This window comes from Equus asinus, chromosome 8 (assembly GCF_041296235.1).
Source record: "Equus asinus isolate D_3611 breed Donkey chromosome 8, EquAss-T2T_v2, whole genome shotgun sequence".
Classification (NCBI taxonomy): domain Eukaryota; kingdom Metazoa; phylum Chordata; class Mammalia; order Perissodactyla; family Equidae; genus Equus; species Equus asinus.
Genome location: NC_091797.1, coordinates 11,421,115 through 11,446,145, shown reverse-complemented (window position 1 = coordinate 11,446,145; position 25,031 = coordinate 11,421,115). Strand labels below are relative to the sequence as shown.

Sequence of the window (25,031 nt, the reverse complement as noted above, 5' to 3'; positions counted from 1 at the left end):
GTATGTGTATTTATACATACACACACCCAATATTTAATTTTATCCTAATAATTTATCAGGGATATATTATTACCTCTAATGTGTAATCTGAAAATTTAAGATCTAGCCAAGCTACAGCCTGCACAAAATCACAGAATAAACTGGCAGCCGAAAAAGGTTAGGTTTCCCATAGAAGATTGGATTCTTTCCTAATACAGCAATCTATCTGTCCCAGCTGCAATCAGATTATTTCAAACCACAGAGGTCCTGCTCATGACTCTCTCTGCCAGACTTAACAGTCCGCAATTGGTTAAACACTGCGCTGTCTCTCCACAGCCTTCAGAATCCACATTCAACTCTCCTCCCCATAAAAGCGTGACTAAGTCCCATGAAATGAAAAAGTAAGACACAAACAGAAACAATATTCATCTTCCATCACTAAGACCAAACTCTATCAACACCATGTATTAATTTTCATCACTCTGCATTCACTTAAGAAATATTTATCATTGTACTCCAATGTACCAGTCATAGTTTTAGACCCCGAAAAAGTGCTAAGAAGAACGTCATGGTCCCCATAAGCATCAGATGCTTATGGCCTAGAAGGCTAAACATTCATTTATTTGTTCATTCCACAAGTATTTGCTGGCCATCAAAAACTAACCAGACATTCTATTAGCTGCTGAGAACTCTGTGGTGGATTTTTTCGTCGTTTTTATGATGCTTAGAGTCTGGTAGGGAATTAAACATCAAATAATCACAATAAGTATATAATACATATTACATATAATGAACAGTGCACTGTGCAATATATGATAATGAGGGCTGCTTGCCTCGAAAGTCTAGGAAAGAGCTCATGAGAAAGCAACATATGAGTTGAGATCTGAAGGGTGAATAGAAGTCAATTAGCTGAAAATCTTCCTAGCGGAAGGGAAAACAAGCAAAGACAGCATTTCAAGAGGAAACATTATTAGAGAACTCAAGGAAGGCCACTGCGCAAGAACAAGAGAGAACAGCTTAAGATAAGGTTGCAGGGAGATGCAATGAAAAGACCATTTGAAGCTTCAGAGAACACCTTAAAAGGTTTGGTACTCATTCCTAAAAGCAATGATAGAAGGTTGTGAAACGGGGGAATAGCATGATTCCTCCTGAAAGAGAGAACATCTCCCAACTATCTACACAGACGTTGGGTTGGAGAAGGATTGCAATAGTCTAGTTGTCCATATGAGAGAATGCCATTTTGAAATTGGCAGTAGCAGTAAAGTTTGAAAAATGAATTTGAGAGAAATTCAAGAGGGAAAATCACAGGACTTAGTGATAACTTGGATGTGGGGACATGGAAATAAGGAGCTCTTGGTTTGTGGCTTGCAGAGCTGAATGAATTATGATGGTGTTCCGTGTGATAGGAAATATTGGAAAAGATCCGGAGTTATAAGGGGGAGAACATGAATCCAATTTTGGAAATGTTGAGTTTGAATTACTTTTGAGATATCCAAGTGACGGTGTCAAGTGAGCAGCTGAACATCGGGACTGGAGCTTAAGAGAGAGATGGGAACATAAATCTGGAAGACAGAGATACACAAATAGGAACTGAAACCGTGAGTGTGGATAAGAAGTGATGAGGAAGCTGAACACTTGCCAGACAGACAGAGGCCACTGAGCCAGTCTGGTTTAGGACTGAGGAAGCCGAGGTAGGGCTTAAAGCAGGAAGGGTGCCATTAAACAGAAGCCAAGGAAGGAGATACGTTTGAGAGTCCACTGTCAGGTGTCAATGCTGCTGTGAGTTCAAATAGGACAAGACATGAAAAATGACAATTTGACAAGATTGGGACTAAAACAGAATTATGCATAAAATGCCATAAGTGCACAGAAATGGGGCATGAACTCTGGAGGAAGAAAAGAGTTGATAAAAGAAGTGATATTTAAGCCGTGTTTGAGGAATGAGTAATTTTCCAGGCTAAGGAGTTGAGGGATAAAAAGGCAGCATTTAGAGAAGGTAGAGGTATTTCTCAGAAAAGAGCAAGAAGTTCTTCATTAGGTTGACAGATGTCCAAAAATCCTATTCCTCGAATCCCTTGATGAGTCATCCAGTCATTTTCAATTACCCTTCTTTCACATCCTAACAGGGCAAATTAGACATCGTCACGTGGCAGCCCAGCATCTATCATTGTCCCCAAAGCCCACAAAATCAGAACACAGGGGGAGAGAGAAATACAATGTTAACCCCACAACAGAAGTCATATGAAGTCAGGTTTAGGGAATAAAAGTTAAAGATTCCTGATTATATAACAGATTGAATATGAAAGTTAAAAGAAAAGTTGTAACGGCAAGATCAAATTAGAATGTAGGAAAACTAAATAGCAAGACGTGAACATAGGAGAAGATAAAGAATAACTTTCCTTCTCTTGCATTGTCAGCAACAGACTTTGAGTCGGATGACCATGACCGTCTTTTAAGCAATAAGGAGCAAAGTGTCTCGTAAAGAATCCACAAATGATGAATTCCAACTTGTAGAACTAAGATTACAGTTTCACATATTCATACCCTCAACTGAGAATACACTAAATGTAAAACTATAGGAAAATGGATATCTAACGTTAGAATAGTTGATTTAAAGCCACATCGTAAAATTATGCTTACCCTCTAAAATATTAGAATTAATACAAGTTATTCTTTTGTTCACAAAATGAATCCGGAATAATCATTTCTGCAACTAGGAAAATTAAAAAAACTAACAGCTAAACCTTCACACTGTCCTTCCATTTTTCCATGTTTTAACACTTACATAATGATTATCACTGTCATTGCTTTGGAGAATTTTAAGCTCTTTTAAGGGACAAGTACATTTCTTTACATATATGTTTTTCATTTACTTGCCATTTCTGGTTGAGAGTGCATTAAATCGCAAATACGTGGATACCATTAAGTTGCCTATTGTCTTAAAATGGGTTTTCAGGAATCCCAGGGGAATAAATTTTGATCTGAAATCTCTGTTATCTACAATTTTTTTTCAAGCTTGTTCCAGTGTGTTGAAGCATAAATACATTAAGGATAATTAACGATATGATGGATAATTTCTTCCTACTATGTTTTCTTAATCTTCTAAGTTGGCTTCCTTCCCTTTCTTGCCTGCCATTCTGACGCATTTGTCGTCTTTGTTACAACAGAACAAGGAGAGAACTAAAAAGAAGGGCGCTATCCTTAGAGGAGAGCCTACAGATACAAATTAAATTATCTAATACATCTCTTCCAAGGGAAAAACAAAGAAGGCACAGTCTCCTTTAGGCGACCTGCAAACGGCCACAGGTAGGAATTTTGCTGGGTCTGATCTTTAGAGGCGGGTCTATATGTTCACAGCAGAGAGACGATGGGAAACCTTTTAAGGGGTGAGGCCTAACACGACAGAAATGCTCCAGTGAGGCCCCTGGGGTGCGGAGGCGACATCATAAGGGGAGAGAACACCAGCTGGTTGATGGGGGAGAGGCCGGCCGGCAGTGGGCAAGGGGTGGGGACGCCCTGGGCCGCGAGGTGGTACCTGCGCGGGGTCGAGCGCCCCTGCCACTGAGTCCCCGATCCAGAGATGCTCCCGGAGAAGCTGCTGGTAGCTGAGGCAGTGCTTCACCGCGGATGGCACATTCCCCATGGCGGAGCCTGGGGCTGCTGGTGGCGACAGGAGGGAGCCGGAGGACAGGGCTGCGGGGAGCGGGCGGCGAGGAGCAGCGGCTCGGCGCACTGCGGCGGCGCCGCGAGCGAGGGCGGGGAGCGGGCCGCGCCCAGGCCGGTGCGGAGGCACCTGCGGCGGATGCCGCCAGCACCGGGGAGGAGAGGCCCCGCCGAGCCAGAGGACCTTCAGGTGTGGCGCCCTTTGCACACGGCGCTGAGCACGCCGGGCTGATTGCATCTGCACACGCCCCACTTGCCGGCTTCTCCTCTGGTTCAGATGGGATGGAGACAGCAAGGGATCGAAATAAAAGGAAGGGGCCTGCGTTTTTGTGTCGGTGAGTTTGTTCCTTCCCAGCTACAACCTTTTGTGCTCAGTGTAGATTTGTCCCGCGTTGAACTGACTGAGTTTATGCTTGATGACAGTAAACTCGATTTTAAAAGATTTTGAGGCAGTTTGCAAGGTTAAAACATATATACAACAATCTAATAAAGAAGAAAATATAGAAGGTACTAAGTTAAGGGAGATGTCACAGATAACTTGGTAGGTCAGTAAGTTGTCAATAAGTCACTGAAATGACGTTGAGTTGCTCGAGAGACGCATGGGCCCAAAATTATGGAAGCCCTAAAAGATTAATTCGTTCCAACTGAAGGTTCTAAACAAATCCTTAGGACGTTAGAATAGGAGCAATCTGTGGTGAGGAGGGGGTAGGGAAGATGGTTCTGGAACAGACCACTATCTGCTTCCCCCACTTTCACAAGCACACATGTCGACCCACTCTAAAACTCATCAGAGCGGGTTGGGCAGCCTGCTAGTGAGCCATCATATTCATCAAGAAGAGTCTCGTGCAGCCAAGTGCGCATGGCCAGGAATCCCAGTCCGCCTTACTGGTTGCTGCAGCAAAGATAAATTAAGAGCTCGCTGCTGCACACATAGTTGCACACCAGATGAAAGGATCCAGAGATTACATTGTAAAACAGAGTGTAAACACACTTAAAAGGAGTTTAACACCCAGAATAAACAAACCGTCATTATTGTATGAGGGTGATGAGACTTGTGCTGGTGGTAGAAACAAAGCGGTTAAGGATAGAAAAAGGCAAAGAATGGGAGAGGTAGCGTGGATCCTGCAGAGGAACAGCTCTGGGAAGGGCCAAGAGGATGAAGGGACTCTTAGACGTCTCACAGCTGTGACCAATGGTGGTTAACTTGGAGAGCATGCTCTGAGCTGCCAAACTGAAGCCGTGCTGTTATTGGGCACCTTTAAAACTCTCTACAGTGCCCAAGTTTCCAATTATTATTTACCTGAACATGACAATTTCACAGGTATATATTCACAGTGCTAAATCTCTATTATATGTCGTTTTTAGCAGAGCTTGTATTAATTATTTTTCCACCAGAGTTGAAATGCAACATACAGTTTGCATCAATGCCCACTACCATTTTTCTCTCTTTGTTGCAATTTTATAACAAGGAACACAATATCTGAAAGAATTTAAAAGGGTCCAATTTGAACAACAGTAATTTAGCAAGGTAACCTTCATAATGGGTTATATGGGTTTGAAGTTCAAAACAGCAAAAAGTTTTGACAATTGACATTGAAGTCTAAACTTTTGGAGAATATGACCTCTAAGATAAGCCAAATATTGTATGATCCTGCTACCAAGGAAAACAACACCTAGACATAAACTTTACTGCTTAACAATTTTCTAAATGGGAAAAGTCTTCAAAAAATTTCATATCCCAATTAGTTCACCATAGTAATATAGTTCTTTTACAGAAAAAATCCTTATAAATATGAAAATATTTTTTGACAGTTTTATTTTAATGCATTCCAGATGGAAAATGCTATAATTTCAAAAATTTAAACTATAATTCCTATAAATAACAAAACCATTAGCAATAATAAGGACCAAATATCTTAAGAATGTTTAATCACATGAATTAAAGGGAGTGAAAATAGATGTGCTTTTGCAGAAAGTATGGTTTGATCTTAAATCTAATCATGAATGCTTAAAATTTATAGATTTGCACAGCTTCAAATTATAAATTTGAACGTTTGTTATTAGTATACATCTCTTTTTGTTTTATGATTAAATGAACATTCCCAATATGTATCCCTGTTATTGAAAATCTAAAAAGCTCTAGGTGAAATGATAATAAATACAGCAAACTCCTGTCGTAGATAATGAAGATTTCTCTCCCTAATATTGAAGGTTAGAAAACCTGGGCTCCATCAGAACAGTAAAAGAATCACTTGTTAAAAATCACAATGCTTGTGACATATCCTGATCTGCCCTCTATACGACTCCCTTTGCATCATAGGACTAAGCTACCTCTATTTCGTTGCATTTCATATCATTCAAATAGAAGAAGATACAAAAATTCATCGCAAACTGAAAGGAATTAAATTTCTTGTTTTCTCTAGTGAATTTAAGTAACTTTTAAGTTACGTGAAAAAACATTTGAGTTTACCTGTCTCTCCTGAATTGTTCTTGACTCCCTTCTCTCTTTTACCCTCCTACCCCTCCTAATCTGTTAACCAGAGGTGTTAGTTAACATCTTGGACCCATCTCTTGTCTCTCTGTGTTCCATTGACTTCAGGGGCCACCACGGTGAAGGGAGGGAGAGCTGAAGTGCCCGTCTTACATTACCTGCAGTGGGAGCCTGTCTTCACTAGTTACTAACTGAGTGACGTCCAGCAGGTTCTTTAGCCCCTGTTTCCTGATCTGTACGAGCATGATAATAAATGTTCCTACTTGGGGCTGGCCTGGTGGTTAAGTTCGCAAGCTCCACTTCGGTGGCCTGGGTTCACCGGTTCGGATCCTGGGCGCAGACCTAGGCACTGCTCCTCAAGCCACGCTGTGGCAGCGTCCCACACAGAAGAACTAGAGGACTTACAACTAGGCTCTACAACTAGGTACTGGGGCTTTAGGGAGAGGAAGAAAACTTCCTACCTGACAAAGCTGTTACCAAGATTAAATGAGCTAGAATCTATAAAGTGCTCAACATGTGGTCCCTGGCACATAGTAGGCCTCCAATAAATGTTAGCTATTATTACTACAGTAGCCTGGTTTTCTGCTTTATTTTGCATGCACAAATCTACACTGTTAAGCCTGAACAATTTTTTTTTTTTTTTTTTTTTTTTTGGTGAGGAAGATTTGCCCTGAGCTAACATCTGTGCCAATCTTCCTCTTTTTCTGCTTGAGGAAGATTAACCCTGAGCCAACATCTGTACCAATCTTCCTCCACCTTATATGCAGGTCACTGCCCCAGCATAGCTGACAAGTGGTGTATGTCCGTGCCTAGGATCTGAACCTGCAAAACTGGGCCACCAAAGCGGAGCATGGTGAACTCAACCACTACTCCACGGACCAGTCTCCAGCATGAGCAATTTTTGAAAATCCATATCTAATCAACACTTCTAAGCTTAAAATTCACAGAGATTTCCCATCACCTTTACAGAGAAGCTATTTCTTAAAATGACAAGGTCAATTTTTCTTGATGAGACTCTTAATTACCTTTCCTGTCTCAACTCCTGTCCATTTTCTAAACTCATCCTTAACTCAAGAAATATCAAATTATTTGTAATTCCCAAAGTTTTAGGGCTCTCTATCATTCCAATTTTGTTCCTTATAGACATTTTGGGAAATACAGAAGATGTGTACAGTTATCAATGAAATTACCCATCAAACTAATCCTAGAAATACTTTAATATATTTTCTTTCAAGGAGAAAATAAATTAACGTTCTCCTGTCTCTGCTTTTTATTCTGCCCTTTTCATTTAACATTGATTTGAATTCTTTGAAACTATGATGCTAATGGCTGTGTAATATTCATATATACATGTATAATCAAAATCATTTTTCCATAATCTTCTAAGGTATAGCCTTTTAATTATTGTTGAAAGGGAGATGGTAAGCTGGAATATGAATATGTGAACGTTTGTGTAAATAGTTATTTAATTAATCTTCCGAAAATAGCATGCAGTGGAAATCTTCCACTGTACTTGTGTTTCCGTCAATTTCTATTTTCTTTTTAATGAAGTTTTGCTTCATATACACAGTATTTCCTAGTAAGGTTTATAATTTGCTTGTTTAAACTTATCTTTGGTGAAGGTATTTTGTGTGTTTCCTATGGGGATCTTGTATGGGTTATTGGAATACCCCTAAAGGCTGGTTTCACTTTTGCTTGGCCGGGATTTCTAATGAGTTTGGTTTGACAGCTCTAGGATTTATTTTTTTGTTAGCATCTTAGCTTGGGGTACCACAGGGATATTATGAATCTGGAACTTGAAACCATGCACAATGGAACTTGGCTTCAGTTTTCTTGCAGGGGTTTAAGTTCTCACCTGCAGAATCCGGTGACCTTTTTCCATTTCGCATGTGTGGAACCGCCTTTGGAGACCCAGTGGTTCAGGATCTTGGCTCACTGAGCTCCCTCTCCTCAGATGGCTATTGGTTTAGATGTTCCTTCCCATGAGATTGAAGGCCCAGGCTCTGGCTGTCCAGCCCTGTACCTTCTTGTGAGCTTCTTGGCAGTATTGAGCCCCTAGTTATGTCCTTCAGTGTTTGAGGGGAGGGAGAAGCATCTCTCACATCAGCTTAGTCCTCCCTATTTATTAGAATCCTAACTTGAACTTTTTTCTATGATCATTCTGTTTGCACATATTTTTCAATACATTCTGGAGTTACTCTCTCCTCTAGGAAGGGAAAGGTAGGAACCCAGAGATGCTGAACTGAACTAAGAACATGACATTTCACTCGGAGAGCCTGAGAATCTTACTACAGTTCTGATAGCTTGATGAATCCACAAAGACGAAAACCCCATACTCTCTATACCTGTTCCCATCCTTCTCTCTATCTCCTCTCCGTGGAAAACGACAACAATGAATTACAGACTTGTGCATCGCCCATATCCTAAACAAAGACTCTCAGAAACAAAATGGGGAGGGCTTTATACTCCGGAGACTGGTCAAGCCAAAACTAGTAGACTGACCTTATCAATTCTCTCAAGTGGCAAGTCCTTGAGGAAGAAAGGTGTAGGTGAAACAGGTTATCTTATGAGTCCCTCTGCTCCCAAAGATGGCTATTTCAGGTCTGTGTGATGACAGCATGGAAAGATTCAGAAGCAAGGGAAAAAATCAAAATTGTAGTAGTGGTAAGTGCCAAAGTGGCATGTAGCCAAGGTACCTACTGGGCAGGGATCAAAGGCACATATGGTAAGTCGCAAAGTGATGCCATAGAACTTTGGCAAGTATCACAGCAGTAATGTGCTCCAGCCTTAAACAATAAAAAAGAAAGAATGAAAACAACTTGGTTATCAGTACTGGATGATACCTAAGGGGAAGCAAAGCTTTCATCATCTTGGTTTTATTGCTAAAAAATTTAGATAACTTCTCACACATGTTATATCTGGCTGATCTAAATTGATGGGAAGGATCACAGAGCATTTGAAAACATTCTTGGCATTTGGTCACTAAAATCAAAGTTCCATTAACAATACCATTGCTCTGAAATAGAGCATTCTTTTGAGAATAAGTAATGAGATCTATTTTACCAAAATAACTCCCCACCCCAGGTGATGGATACCTGGCACTCGATACAGAAATCAGAACAAAGCTGCAAACCATATTTCTCCAGATGTAGGAGTCTATTTATTCTTTCACTAATTCAGAAGGATCCAAAAGCATTAGCTTTGCCAACTGTATTGTAAAATGAAAGATACAGACATTGATTGTTCATTAACTATTATTAGTTTATTAGATGGCCACGGTGCACATATTTTTTGCCAATAGATATAAAAATATCTTTTCATTCCATTACTTACAAACTCAGACTCTACTTGGAAAATACTTTTATCAATCAGTTGATATATTTTGATGGGTTATAGTAAAGTAAGTTTAACAGGTAAGCTATATTAGCTCTTACTCATGGACAACGTCATTCTTTGAATCTTTCAATCTGTATCAAGTAGTATTGAACAAGACAACATGTCAATATCAATTACAAGGACAGAGCACTTGGTATTTTTCTTTGCACACAGTAGGTACTCAATAAAGCTTAGCTTTCTTTTTCCTCTTTTCAAATTAAATCAGTCCACTGTTAAGAATGTATATGTGACATTTTTCCAGTTCAAGGAAATCTGTAAAACCCCAATTTAATTAATGACTTCTATAGAACTTTAACTCACAAAAGAGATTTTTGGTTTTTTTATTTGGTAATAGCTAATGGGAAAAAAATATGAACAAATATGTAAGATAAGCTTTCTTGACTTTGAAGATCTCACATTGTAGCAGCAACATCTGAAGAAAACTACCTAATTATAAATATTAGATGTAGCAGATGCGTTCTAATCAGAGGACTGTAAGAAATTAAATTCCGATGTTGTAGAATCTGGATTAAAAAAAATTATAGAAGAATTTGCATATTCATCAAATGTTTATTGAGTAATTAATCACATAATAAAATAGTGCTCTATACTACTATGTGGGGAGTAATGATAAGCAAGGCAGTTTTCAACACAAAAAACTTCTAATTTAGTAGTGAAATATGATGCTACTCAAATATCTGCAACAGAGCAGCATGTTGCCAAGTACCAAGTAATAGTACTGGTTGAGAACTGTAGAAGCAAGAGAGTCTATTGACTCGGCGTTCAGTTGGGAAGATGAGGGAAGACATCCTGAAGGAGGCCCCGTGTGAGTTAGGCAGACGGTGCCTATCAGGATGAAGGGCAGGGGCTGGGGAGGGGAGAGAAAGATCTGCTGATAACAGGCTGCATTACTACCAAGAACTATCAAGACATGGAAATAACTTTCAAAGGAAAATCTTCATAAAAGCACCGGATTTAATGACATTTTTATATCCATGATTATTTCACTGTGGATATCATAGGTAAAACGGTCATTTTCAATTTTGCCACAGATGAAGGTAAATACATAAATCCACCAGAGGTGCTAAAGAAATTGATTTTAAAGTATTTATTTTGCAAGTCAGGCTTTTATATACAGCTTTAGATTTTTTTTTTTTTCGTTAAAATTCACTGCCAATCCTCCTCCTTTTTTATGAGGATGATCGGCCCTGAGCTAACATCCGTGCCCATCTTCCTCTATTTTACATGTGGGACACCTGCCAAGCGTGGCTTGATAAGCAGTGCATAGATCCATGCCTGGGATCAGAACCAGCAAACTCTGGGCTGCAGAAGCAGAGCACGTCAACTTAACCACTGGGTCAGCCCCCATATACAGCATTAGATTTTTTTAGAGGGTGTTATACCTGTTCTCCATGGCCAGGGGAGGAAAGATCACATATTTAAGTGACTAGACCTATGGAGCACTCTGCTGGGTATCTTAACTGTGTGCATTGTTGCTATTTAACAGGTGAAGGAACTGAAGCTCACAGACCATGGAGAACTGTGCCAAAGTAAAATGGAAGTGTAAGAGGTGGACTCAAACTTGTGTCTGTCAAAGCCTTTGCTCTTTATTTTTCATTTCATGACTTTCAAGAATAGATAATAAAAAGACACTGTTGACACATCCGGTCATTTGTTCCTCATACCGTCTTTTAGAAAAGGAAACCCTTGCTCAGAGAGGTTCAAATGTTTCCAGAGAAGCTTCTTAAGAGCTAAGAGTTGAACTCAGTCTTCTGACTCTGCATTCCATGAGATTTCCACAATATATGGAGGAATATATATGAAAGAGGCTTGTCCTAAATATGAAACCCAACGACCTTTTCAGGTTTGATGACATTAAAAGTAGCATTCATGGGAACAACATAAAGTTAAAGAACTCTCTTAATAACTTCAGTAGTTGTGTGTGCTCTGTCTTATTCGAGAGTAAGCCTCACTTCCAGATCTTCAAAGACAATTTGTGGAGGGGTACTTCATCTTGATAATGATGTGTGGCACTGGTGGTAATGGGATTTCTCTTTTTATAAGCCACTCAAGCCATGGACTTACTATGGATCTAAGTTTGTCAAAATATCTGTGTATCTGATAGGAATTTTGATTTTTGAGTTCCTGATCATTTCATTTTTTTCTTTTCATTTTTTCCCTCTATGACCTGGCATATTCATTAGTATATTTCCAAAATATCATACGGTATTTTTTTTTTCCTGAACTAATGAACTCTTACTCGACCACTTTAGGAAGTTTTACCATCATGGAAAAAGTGGTTGCCTTATCAACAGTTTCCCAGAGTTTTCTTGGAAGTACAATTCTCTAAAGAATTCACAACTGATTGGATAATAGTGTTCCTTTCTTACTGGAAAGCCATCACTCCAAGAACCTTTTATTTATAAATCGTAAGGGCAGAAAGTCATAAGAGTGCTTTAATAATTGGCATTATTCAATGTCCTGCATTTTTCTGGCCTCAGATCTACACTAAATTCACAAATGGAAATGCACCAATGTGGAATGATATAAACTGTCAAGGGAATAATTTATAGTTATTGTGTAATGCAATATTAATTTTTGTAACTTTAAAAACCTCATATGTGATATTTGGATAACTTTTCACTTATTCATTTAAAGTTTGAAATTAACTAAACAGTTGACCAGAGGCCTGGGGGTGGGGAGTGGAACAGGAGCCCTAAAACCACGTCCGCTCTCCCCGCTCAATCTCTGCTCCCGTTAGTTTTCCTCCAATGTCTTCTATTTCACCTTCTTACTCTACGTTGCAGGAACACACTTGTTACCTAATTTATTTTATTATTCCCTCAGAAACTTTTCTATACACCTTAGTGGTATATTCAGGGAGAGTTCTGAATCTTGATGATTCATACTTTGCTTAACAGAAGTGATATAGAGTTTCATGTTAGGATTAATCAGCATTATTTGAAACATTTTAAAAATGTTTTTTGGCCTTTAAACTTCGCCTTCCACAGTGGAATAATTTAAATCTATGTTTCTCAACCTCAGCACTATTGATATTTGGGCCTGATAATTCTTTGTTGTAGGACCTGTCCTGTGCATTGGTAGGAATTTTAGCAGAATTCCTGGCCTCTCCCTACTGGATACCAGTACCTCCTCCAAGTCATGACTGCCAAGACTATCTCCAGACACTGCCAAATGTCCCCTGAGAGGCTGAAATCACCACTGTTTGAGAACCAGTGGTTTAAATGATGATGATGGGGTGGTGGCTCCATAACTCAGGGGATAGAGCACTGGTCTTGTAAAGGATGACAATGGCGATGATGACAACAAACTTATCATGCACCAGGAACTATTCGAAGCACTTTAAGTGTACGTTATCTAATCCACAAGAAAGACTCTGTGATTCCCACTTGACAGATGAGACAACCTGAGCACAGAGAAGTTAACCAAATCACTTAGCATCACAGGGCTAGTTAGAAAGACAGCTGCAATTCACACCCAAGCAGTCACTTCAGAGCCGACATTTTTAATTGTCAGGCTATTGGTGCTTTGCTGAAATCACACTAAGCAAGAATGAAATCATCAAAAACATGGAATTTTTAGGTTTAAATTCTTTTCCGTCATTTCAAACATTTAGAACTTGGAAAATAGACTTCCTACAAATTCAAACCCTCTCCAGATAAGTAGGTTCCCTTGTTCCCTTAGTCCTGCTCTTTGAGCTGTTGACACTCCATCAAAGACCAGATTTCCAAGGCAGACATGTAAAGCTCAGGTCAAGGAAATAGATTCCTGGGATCACATCCTGACAAAACCGTAATCGTGAGTGTGAAACCCATGAACATCATGAGGCTGCTGACATGTTTTATTACTTTATAATCATCATTCAGAGGTTAAGAGTATCTATTTATTCTTGTTATTATTAGTTCAGAAGAAAATGATTAAAATTAGTTTATAGCATTTATCCTATGTCCCTCACCATTCAAATATCATTTTTTATATTCTTATAAATAAGAGCTAGCAAAAATTAGATTTCTTTTTTCACCTCCCCATCTTAACTGTGTGTGGCAGAGGTGACATTTTTACACAAAATAAAAACTATCATACATCATAATTTATAAGGATTTAGCCTTTGTAAGTAGTCTGTCTTCAGAAAATATGGTTTCTCTCTTGCTCTAAAATCTTGTTTTAATTCATTTCAGGCTGACTATAAAATGTTTAAAGGAATATAGTCTAATAACCCAAGTTTTATATCTAATCAAGCACAATTAACTTATATAATATTAAGTGCATGGTACATATTATCTCCTTTCAAGTTTCTAGGAAAATTGAAATAATAATAATAACCTATATTTAACTTACATTTATTGATTGATTTCTATGTACTATGGACTATCTTAACAGTTCTTTACACATTAACTCATTTACTCCTCACAAAAACACATTTTGGGTAGGTATCTTTAATATCCCCATTTTAGAAGTGAAGAATCAGAACCACAGAGAGATTAAAGAACTTGACCGGGTCACATAGCTGATGTAGCTGGTTTATAAACCTGAGCAGTTTGGCACCAAAGCTGTGCTGGTATCACTTATGTATACTGCCCTCCTAAAATGGGAGAATTATCACCATATCTTATTCTTCATTTTAGTAGATAGATGAATTAAATTAGAAAATCTATCTCATATTGGGCTGGCCCCGTGGCTGAGTGGTTAAGTTCACATGCTCTGCTTTGGCGGGCCGGGGTTTCCCAGTTCAGATCCTGGGTGAGGACATGGCACTGCTCATCAGGCCATGCTGAGGCGGCGTCCCACATGCCACAACTAGAAGGACCCACAACTAAAATATGCAGCTATGTAGTGGGGGATATGGGGAGAAAAAGCAGGGAAAAAAAAAAAAGATTGGCAACAGTTGTTAGCTCAGGTGCCAATCTTTAAAAAAAAGAAAAGAGAAAGAAAATCTATCTCATATTGACACAGTAGGAAAAATGTACCTGGCTTCTTAAAAATTGTACCATCTCTGAGATTCTTGGCAGCAGAGGATGAGGATTTTATCTTATGAAGAAATTAATAATTATAAAAATGATATTCAATCTAAAGAGTCTAAATTATTAGAAAGTTAATTTATTTTCCTTCTTCTCCTCTCATTAGCTTAAATATCTGGGTCCTCCATGCCTTTCACATCACCAGTGTCAGTGAGACCAAATTTCCCAGTTTGCTTGTTTCAGTCCTGGGTTATACTTGTCCTCGTGTCCTATACTACTTAGAATTCCCTGAATTTCTCACTTTTAACAAAGATTATTTTATTTAATAATTGTATTAAAATAAGCTGGGATGGGGACCTGCCCCATGGCCGAGTGGTTAAAGTTCTGTGCTCTCTGCTTCAGTGGCCTGGGTTCACAGCTACTCCACTCATCAGCCATGCTGTGGAGGCATCCCATATACGAAGTAGAGGAAGATTGGCACAGATGTTAGCTCAGGGTGAATCTTCCTCACCAAAAAAAATAAATAAATAAATGAATACAATAAAATACGCCAGGATGGCTTGAGTCAACCTCCACCCTGTACTTCCAGCTTCTGCCATAATCTCAGTTTGCAGTGTGTGAGACATTTGTTCCAAGGGTGGAGTTCTCACTTTAACATGTAGTTAAATCTGTAAGAAGGCCAGCAACAAGCCTCTCTCCTTGTTTGATCTTTTTCGGAGGCAACATAACTATTATCTCCCTTTCAAGGACAGCATGTGGGGTGCCAGCTGATAAAATGAAATGTGCTTTTCGAGAAGCAGGTAGGGACAGCTAACTCCCTCTGGTCCTGGGTGGTGATGGTAGAAGAAGAAATCTAGCCATCAGCCCCTGCTGTTCCCTTGGTCTACCAGCTAGTTAGTTGTTTCATGATCCCTTCCTAGTCCTGCGAGATGCCTGAAGTTGTCAGGATAGCAATCATCTGGGTCAGAGGGGAGGCTGAGTAGTCCCACTATGGAGCATCGTGAGTAGTGAACACTCCAGATATTGTGGGTTTTTTAAAAAAATTATTGTCCTATATAAATATACAACTGTTAATTGACATTGTATTTAGCAAGTACCTTTCATTTTGTAATAAAATCTTTTGATAGCAGTCGCATGAGAAAACAGAAATGTGCATATAAAATAATGTTCTGAATTTCCATTTCTGAAGAAAGTGGATGATGCACTTGTACTTTGAACAAAGTGCATGTCAGCGTTCACCATCTACCACGAGGGTTGAGCTGACCACATGAAAATCAGAAGACGTAAGTCACAACAGAAGCATCAGCATTTTAAGAAGACTATACCCAAAGACATCATCTAAACATATGCAAGTGCAGAGCTGATATATGTGTCAATCTATAGAGCATGACTTTTCACTTAGATAAATGACTATTCTGAGTTAATCCTGCCTATTTACATTATAGGACTTTTGGGGGGTTGTTTGTGTGTGTGTGTGTGTGTGTGTGTGTGTGTGTATGTGTTTGCCCATGTGGATAGTAAAGAGAGGGCTGTTAATATATTCACTCCGTGAGGAAGAGAACTCGTAAGTGAAGTCTGTTTATTACATTGTCTTCCGAGATTTCAAATAGAAAAGCAGCTCAGCTAATTACCACAGAAGTTTGGTTTTGTTTTTTACCTGATTCATGGAATCAAAGTCAAGCTGTTGATATTTACTCCTCCAAGATAAAAGATCTGACTTTACTGTGAATGCTATTATAAGTTCAGTTCTTCAGTTCAAAGTTCAACGCCGAAGATAATTTGTTTTTTTTTGCTGTAATACAAATTTCAGTGGAGCACAGCAGTATAGTAAAAGCAGCGTTCTTACTAAAGAACCGATGGAGGAAAAAGTGTCTTTGGAATTGGTTGTGAAGCACAAATAATACATGAATGTGGCCAAACTGGGGAAATATTCTACTAATCACAATTGAAGATATGGATGTCAAAATTTACACATATTAGGAAATATATCATTGAAACCACATTTTTTTTTGCAATGAACTGATGCTGAATCAACCCAAACCAACCAAACCCTGCAGCACAGCAGAGGGACAGTCCTTCTTCAGGGGCCATCTCTGATCTGATTTTAGAATATTAGAGTCTTTGGGAACAGCCGTGAATCAACGTCAGTCTCTAATCTGCACTGAGTGTTTCTGCAAAAGATCTCTCTAAATCATGATGGCATTTTGTTCAAAAAAGATCTGAAAATCTTTAATACACATGTTCAATTAATAGAGGGTCCAAGAATTCAACTTTTGAAAATCTTAGCAAATTGCAATTATAGAAAATAAAGCTTGCAAAGAGCAATCTTTACTATTTATCTTTACTACTTCAAGGAAAATAGTGAAAGTTAAATGTATAAGATTTGTCTGAAATTCTGTCATTGAGTTTTGTGATTTCTTGAATTTGGGGAAGAATCTTTTGGTAAGATTCATATGTTTTCTTGAATAAATTCATATTCTGTATGGGAATAAAATTAAATGATAAGATTTGTACTTTCACAACATTTAATTTGTAAATATTCAACAAAATAGATATTGGATGGGATATTGATGTTCATATTGAAAGAAAGATATTGAACTTGAATAAAATAACAAATATTCATAGAGACAACTTGCTGGGTGAGTTTTATCTTGCAAATTTCTTTGTCAAAGCATAAGTATTCTAAATGCAATTAAAAAGACAGTACTTTATAATTAGTTGGGTTAAAAGATTTTAAAATTTGAATAAAATATAGTAATTGAGAACATTCTCTATTTAGAAGTTTTTTTCTGAGTTTACCAAGAACCTCAGCAACTGTATAAAACTATTTTCTCAATTAAAAAAATATTATAATTCATAAAGAAGAGTCCAATAAAGAGGTAAAATTTCAATTTTATTAAACAAAATATATATCTTTGGAAAATAATGTGGAAGTGTCATGGAAAATTTTGATGTGTATTTGGAATATACATTGAAAAAGCATACACACACACATTTCAGACAATATCAGTGATATGCTGTTACAGAAAGATATGACTAACAAATGGATTAAGTTCATTTAATGTTCAGATAATTACTACAACAAAATCTATTTGCTTTAATCTATTTGGATGTATATTTTTCTTTTTTATAGAAAACAAAGTACTTTTTGCAAAGAGCTATTTTGTAGGTGCACCAATATACTGGTCAATAAATAAATATTTCAAAATTTACATAACTTTACTTTTAGTGCCCTTTTCAAATTCAAAATGATCTCGGTTTGGATGACAAAATCATATAGTCATTTTATATGATCAAAACCACAGCACACGTGGGAAGCTGCAATATGGTTGTATTAGTTTTTGGTCGCTGTGTAGCAGATTACCACAAACTAAGAAGCTTAAAGCAACATACATTATTATCTCGCAGCTCTGTCTGTCAGGAGTCTGGGCATAGCCCAATTGGGTCCTCTCTGCAGCATCTCACAAGGCTCTGATCAGGGTTGTATTCTTAACCGAAGGCTTGGCAGGGGAAGAATCCACTTCCAAGTTCATTCTGGTTGTTGGTAGAATCCATTGTTCTGTGGCTATACCAATACAAGTCCTGACTTTTTACTGGGTGGAGGCTGGAAGCCACTCTCAGGTCCTAGGGGCCACTCATACTTCCTTGCCATGTGGGCTTCTCCAATGTGGCCACATACTTCATTGAGCCCACAGGAAAGTATCCAGCTCCAGTTGGCGAAGTCAGCACCTCAGATGATGTAATGTAATCACAGAAATGACATTCCATCGCCTTACTCCACCAGTCAGAAGCAAGTTCAGATTCTGCCCACAAAGAGAGGGGATTACACAAAGACGCGAACCCCAGGAGATGGGAATTGCTGAGTGTCAACATAGGGATGGCCTGTGACAAAGACGATATTAGATATTTTAAAATAAGAAAATGAGTGTGCTGGCGTATGATCGCATATTATTCATACATTGCAGTAGTTTTAAAATATGTCCTCAAGTTCTTTGGTAATCCTCCCCTGAGAGGTCGTGTCTTTGTGTCCTCTCCTTGATCCAGGGCCAAACTTAGTTGACTTCTTTCTAACAGAACGCTGTGGAAGTGATGTGTTGTGACTTCTAAGACTAGGTCAGGAAAGACTATGCAGCTTTTGCCTGATTCGCTTCCAACACTCGCTCTTTGGAAGTACCTCCTGGGGAACCCAGCCACCATGCTCTGAGGAACCCACATGACATGGAGAGGTCACGTGTAGGTACTCCAGTCAATGGATCCAGCCCAGATGCGAGAATGTGAGTGGAGCAGCCATCTTGGAAGTAAGTCTCCAAGCCCCAGCTGTTCAAGGCCACAGCCTTTCCTAAGTCTTCCCAGCTGAGGCTCCAGACATCGTGGACCAAGGAAGATTTGTCCTCTCTGTGCCCTTTCCTACTTCCTGATCCACAGAATCCATGAGGGTAATAAAATGGTGCTGCTTATAGCTCTAAACTCGATGTGGTTTGTTACACAGGAAGAACAAGTAGAATGTATATTGAGGTCTTATGTGTGATTTTTTTTTAATATCATAAGATCAGAAAACTGATATAATTCAAAATGTCTCTGGCAAAACTATGAATTAAAAAAATGGAAAGTTTGGGAACTTCATAGATTGGCATTTTAAAATCTTCTCAAGTATATTTCCCTATGTATTTTAATTACATATGCACTTAATTCTTTTTTCAAATTTGTTATCAGCAATTAGTTCATGAAGTTTCTATCACTAGAAGCACAATTTTGCATTAAACTATTGTCTGCCAAGTTAAGCATTTTACATTTAAAACAGCTGTGACATTCTATTTACTATGTGGATATTGAAAATCAATAACAAACACTCAAATACACATACCCCATAACTAAAGCCAGTTGTTAACATGGGAAAATATTTAAATTAAATACTACCAACTAAATGAAAAATATATTAAAATAACATGTTATGCATAAAAAGTAAAACGTTATGTGTGAAATGCAGTAACTCTCGATCAGCAACAAAATGTGGGTATCATTTGCTTTTCCACAATTTATTTGGGTTTTATTTCAAGGTCAAGTTGCAGCATTTAGATGTTATGAATAACGTAAGATCTTCCTTGGAACGTAACAAAAGGAAGTAAAAATATTGTGATTTTTGGGTTTCATTACAAACACCATGTCAATAAACTTAACAGTACTTTAATAAAGAAATTCTGAAAAAATCTGGGAGTCATGCATACTTTTAGAATGTACAAAATATGATGCCTCTATGAGACTTCCCCTTTCATCACAAGAGTACTAAAAGCATATTAAAATAAATGGTTAAATATGATTTACAGCTGTTTTCTATCTAGGAAGACATTGCTTCTTCCATAACAAAACAGTTGTTACATAAGAATTAATCCCAGATTTTCAAAACTGCCATTGCAAAGGGTACAGAAGTTGTTAAGAGGGAATTGAAACACAAGATATACTAAGGAGTTGTAAAAGGAAGAGGTTGTAAGAGCCCGGTGCTCATGGCCCAGAAAACTACACGTCTGGACTCTATGGGAATGCCCCAAATCTTTGAAATGCCTGCACTCATTCCATTATCTTTGAGGGATGGTGGAAAGCAACTACCAATGACCATGGTAAAAGGAAGTCATTATTTTCAAAACTAAGGGCTTACAATATAAATTCCAGGTAAGACGCTAACTCAAATTAGAAATGGGACAGTTTGTAAGTACAGAAAATAGAAATGTTATTCTTTATGGCCAGCACAGCATCACAAAAATGTCATTTTAAACTAAACCCATTTTCTTTTTTTTGACAGGCTTATTAGCCTGGTCAGACAAGGAAATGGAGTTGAGTATCTGGATATTTCACCTTAATGAGACAAAACTCAGAAAAGAGCATGGAAACTAAAAGGAAATGTCTGGGGAAATCCATTGTGGAAGAAGGAGCAGACTGGTGCTGTCTGACTACAAAGATGAGGATTTGGATCAGGTGTCCTGTGTGTACAGAACATGTCCTGTATGACAGACTTATTTTTCTGCCACAGTAATTGAGGCTTAAATCACTTAAATGACAACATTAGCTGAAAGACGCAACTTCACAAATAAAGATCTGGACGATCTTTTATGTTTCTCCTGCAGTTTGGGATGAGGGAAGATCAACAGGGGGCACTGATAACTAAAAGTACTTGTTTTTCATATTCAAAGAAAGGAAAGAAAAAGACTTTGTTTTTAGCCAGAGTGCTAAGTCGTGACAAGTAACCACCATTGAGTTGAGATAACTTCCCATATGCGCACATGCTCTGGAATCAGCCAGTCAACAGCAGTCCGGCTGTGGAAAGTTAGAAAATGAACGATAGCCCAAAACTTTTGAAAGTCAGCCAATCAGGGACGAGTCTAGACAAGAGCCAATCAGCCAGCACCTCACTCTGGTGACTTTGAAGGTCAGCCAATCCACAGCAGCCTTACTCCTGTGCCCTACACTAACACAGCTAAGTCCATCAAAAACACACCCGTTGCTGAAAGTGCACCAATCCTGGAACGGCAGGCTTTCCAAAACGTTACAGAAGATAACCTCTGGCTTTGCACTGGTGTCTTAAAATACAGGCAAACCGGAAGTTAACCATTTTTTGTATCAGATATCGGTCATAATATTGTTAGCTTGGAACTCTGATGGTTCAAGCCAATTACAGTGAGCTATGAGTTTGCACTCCTGAAATAACAGATGCACTGATGCGGCTGCAAGATTATCAAATGGAATCTTTTCAATTCTTGCAGTGCTTGCTGTTATCTATTTTTTATTTGTGTATTTGTACCCCAAAATGCAAGGGTACATTTCGTGATAAATTTTCTGAACGGTGGACATACATTAAACAAGGAAAAAGAATTATTGAAGCTCTTTGAGCAGTATACATTTGTTAATTCAGTGTTGAAAATGATGGAAAGTCAGACACAGGCCAGCATATTCCAGCTGAGATCTTCAATTAGTGCCAAAGAAAGAGAGAAATTACAAAAATTTTTTTATGAAGAGAAATTCAGATAAAGAAAAGTTGTAATGGCCCTTCCCACTAAATTATTTCGTCAATCATTCAGCTCAAATAACTGAATGCCTTACTACCAGAAGTATTTTCTGATTCCAAAATTGCAAGCAAATCTTCAAGTGCCAGGACAAAATCTACTGCAATAATTTAAAAAAAGTATTGACTCTATTATTATTATAGAGATTATCTAAGATATAAATATCTCACTTTTTACAGCATAAACCGTGGACACAAGTAATCACAATGCAGAAAAAATTTTCCCTTTGCCCATGCAATATTTTTCTATGAAAAAGTCTTGTTTCTAAGATGGAACTTCAGAAACAATAGAAATTTTTGCAGACTCTCTTATTAAGTTAGCAGTTAATGAGAAAAAATGTACTGCTTTTGGTGGATGTAATACGAATATAAATTTGGAGAATGTTTGCTTAAAGGTGAAAACAGTGTTTATTCAAAGTTGAAGCAAAACATGAGCGATTCTTTGGAAGGAGTTGGCTGTTCTGTCCATATTCGGATAACGCTCCTGGAGCATCATTGGATGTCCACCCTATTGACATTGAAGTAAGTGTTATAAAATTATTCTCTCACTTCAGCATTTGTTTTGTTCAAACTGAAGGATTCAAGAATTTTTGTAATTACTTTGGCCTTCAGCGTTCTTTAATTCTCTCACATTCAAAACCCTCGTGGCTCTCTTTAACAAAAGCAGTTGAGAGAATCCTCAATTTCTTTGAAGCTCTGAAATCTGTTTTAATTCTGAAAAGGCCCTCAAAATTCTTGTTGACATTTTTAATAATCCATTATATGAAGCCTAGATGATTGCTTTAACAATGATATCGTGCAAATTGAAAAAAGAACAAACAGTATTGCTGAATTATTCCTGTGCTTAAAGGAACTAGTTGAATGTATTAGAAAAAGAATTAATGAAAAATGTTAAGTGTCAAGGCTATTCTTAAAAGAGGCAACAGCACTTATGAATAGGAAAATAGATGCTGATTTGAAGAGGGTAATTGTTAAGGTACTAGTCATGACTATCTTTTGAAATACATTTCATCCCTTAAAGAATTAGATTCTTGTATATGGATATTAGAAAATACTCTTCCAGCATGAGAATATGAAATCATATGTGTAATGCTGAAGAATGGAATAAAAATTGATAACAATGCTCATTTTCGTTAGTGAACGACATTTTAAAAAGTTGTTGATCAAGATATGCAACATTATCTTGAAGAATGCAAAACCAAGTTTTGCCATGAAAAATAGTGTCATGTGCTTCAACAAATCAAATCGAAAGTCCTTTCTCAGAGTTGTGAATTTTATGCCAGTAAGTGCTCAGTATACTACCTCGTGATGCTAATGTTGATGGTTTTCTCATTAATGAATGCTCAATGGACCAAAGAACAAAATAAGTTGGATATGAAAATAGTAGAAACTATTGTACAGTGGAAATGGAGCATAATTGTAACTGCAAGGAATTTGATAAGCAAGCTGTGCAAAACAAGGAACCGTTCCATACAGCCACATCAATGGGGAAATAGTTAAAGAAAGAAGTATGTAACTTAAATATTTATAATTTATTGCAGATAAATAAGACATAATTTTCAGTATAGACATGCCCTGTGGAAATTTTATTTCATCTGAATGTAATATACATAGCTAATTAGAAATAACTCAAATTTAACTGGGCATCTTGTATTTTGATTAGCTAACTCTGGCAACCCAAATGGCCACAGATAGCAAAACCTTAACGCCAAAAACTTGTGAATGAGACCTGTGTTTTGAATTATGTCCACAGGTCAGGTGGCTGGCACTGCTGATCTGGGCCAGCCTTGCTAATCAAAGGTGGGCTTTCTCCAGCATCTGTATTCAGTTGGTGGGAAAGCTAAGGGCTGGTTGTTTGAGGATGGCCTCACTGGTTTGTCTGGCTGTTTGCTGACTGCTGACTATGACTACTGGGTGCCTGGGCCAAAGCAAGTCCCATGTTTAATCCAAATTCAAAGGGTAAAGATATTAACTTTACTCCTTGAAGTTACTGAGTCACACTGCAAAGGGGATGAATATAGGAATAAATGGAGAATCGCTGGCATTTTTGAAATAAACTTACCACAAAGGGATTCAAGTGGTTTAGCTCTAAAAACTATTTTTTTCTTAGTAATTCAGCACACATTCTAATTAGAAAATGTTCTTGATTAAAAGGTGAGTTGGAGGGGGCTGGCCCCACAGCCAAAAGTAGTTAAAGTTCCACGCACTCCACTTCGGTGGCCCAGGTTCATGGGTTCAGATCCACTCATCAGCAGTGCTGTGGAGGCATACGAAGTAGAGGAAGACTGAAGATTGGCACAGATGTTAGCTCAGGGCAAATCTTCCTCACACACACAAAAAGGTAAACTGGAGAAAAATTAATGTTTAAGAAAATCGACTTGGATGTTAAGCACTGATTTTGAGCAAATTTCTTAACTAGTATGTTTTATAGTATTAATTTCTAATATTAAATAAAGGCTATACAATATAAATATTTAAATCATAGGTAATACAACTTAAGCTTTATAATATAAATAAACTATAAGTAATATGACTTAAGCTTAGTATGTTTTCTTATTGTTTTGGCAATTATTTTCCTATACATTCTTTTCAATCTAGACAAATGCAATCTATTCAGTCCTCATGTTTTCCCCTTATAGGCCTTTCCTCATAGTTTCCATGAAAGTTTCTTCATTTTAAAAGAAGATGAATATGAGTAATATCTTATTACTAATATATCTATGTTATGTATCTAAAAACTTTTTATTTGGCTCTAGATCTGTTGCAGGCTAAATAAAAATATACAAAGATTACAGTAAAAGAATATCTTTAGTCAAATAATGAAATCAACAAAATCTGCAGAGCACGGAGTAGTGTAGAGCTGGCATTTTATATTTGACCCTCTGGTGCCAAAAGAAATTTCATAGATCTTTTAGTTTGAGAACAATTTGACTTAGTTAATTTGGGGTGGTACTTGAGAACATAGTTTATTTAGGTTATAATTTATCCTAGGTTTTATCTGTAGTTAGCGAACTCCATTTTTAACTATAGGATAGGGAGATGTTTGTAAGCACTCTTGCTACCTGTGTGTATCTATTCATGTCAGGGATTCTCATTTCTCAATTCAGGAGATGTGTGATTGTTTGCCATTTTAGCTGACATAATCGCTTGTGTTCCCTCAGCACAGGAATGTACAGATTCTGAATGCGAAACTCTTCTCAGTGGTCTTGGTATTTGATTCATTCACTTTATGATTTGGGGACAGAAAATGTCCACGCCACCAGCTTATTCAATTTTGTGTCGCCATGGCAGGTCTTCTTGTGGAAGAATTGGTGGTGTCCTCCCCATGGCCCATCATTGACTTTAGTCTTTTATTACATCTCACCAGTCTGAAAGTTCTTAGGACACTGAGCTTGCTTAACCTGGAAAAACTAAAAGTTATAGAGCATGTTTATGTTTCTCAAAAATTTCCTTTAAAAAATCAGTAATTTCTCTTGTAGTTTATGATTTC

The 25,031-nt window shown here is 37.8% G+C and overlaps 1 protein-coding gene and 2 long non-coding RNA genes across 11 annotated transcripts in view; 2 read left to right on the top strand and 1 right to left on the bottom strand.

Moving 5' to 3' along the window:
• Nucleotides 1-3,880, bottom strand: part of HMGCLL1 (3-hydroxy-3-methylglutaryl-CoA lyase like 1) — a 173,774-nt gene extending 169,894 nt beyond the window's left edge. For all 9 annotated transcript variants that reach the window (XM_070514693.1, XM_070514691.1, XM_014851757.3 and 6 more), the window contains exon 1: nt 3,515-3,880. In XM_070514693.1, coding sequence (XP_070370794.1) covers nt 3,515-3,880 — 366 coding nt within the window. The remainder of the gene's footprint in view (nt 1-3,514) is intronic.
• Nucleotides 3,117-24,486, top strand: LOC139045815 (uncharacterized). Its single transcript, XR_011504927.1, has 3 exons — nt 3,117-3,285; nt 20,285-22,063; nt 23,696-24,486. It is a non-coding gene; the product is annotated as an uncharacterized lncRNA (long non-coding RNA).
• Nucleotides 3,842-15,015, top strand: LOC139045814 (uncharacterized). The gene is made up of 2 exons (XR_011504926.1): nt 3,842-3,977; nt 11,016-15,015. It is a non-coding gene; the product is annotated as an uncharacterized lncRNA (long non-coding RNA).
• Nucleotides 24,487-25,031: the final 545 nt, after the last annotated feature.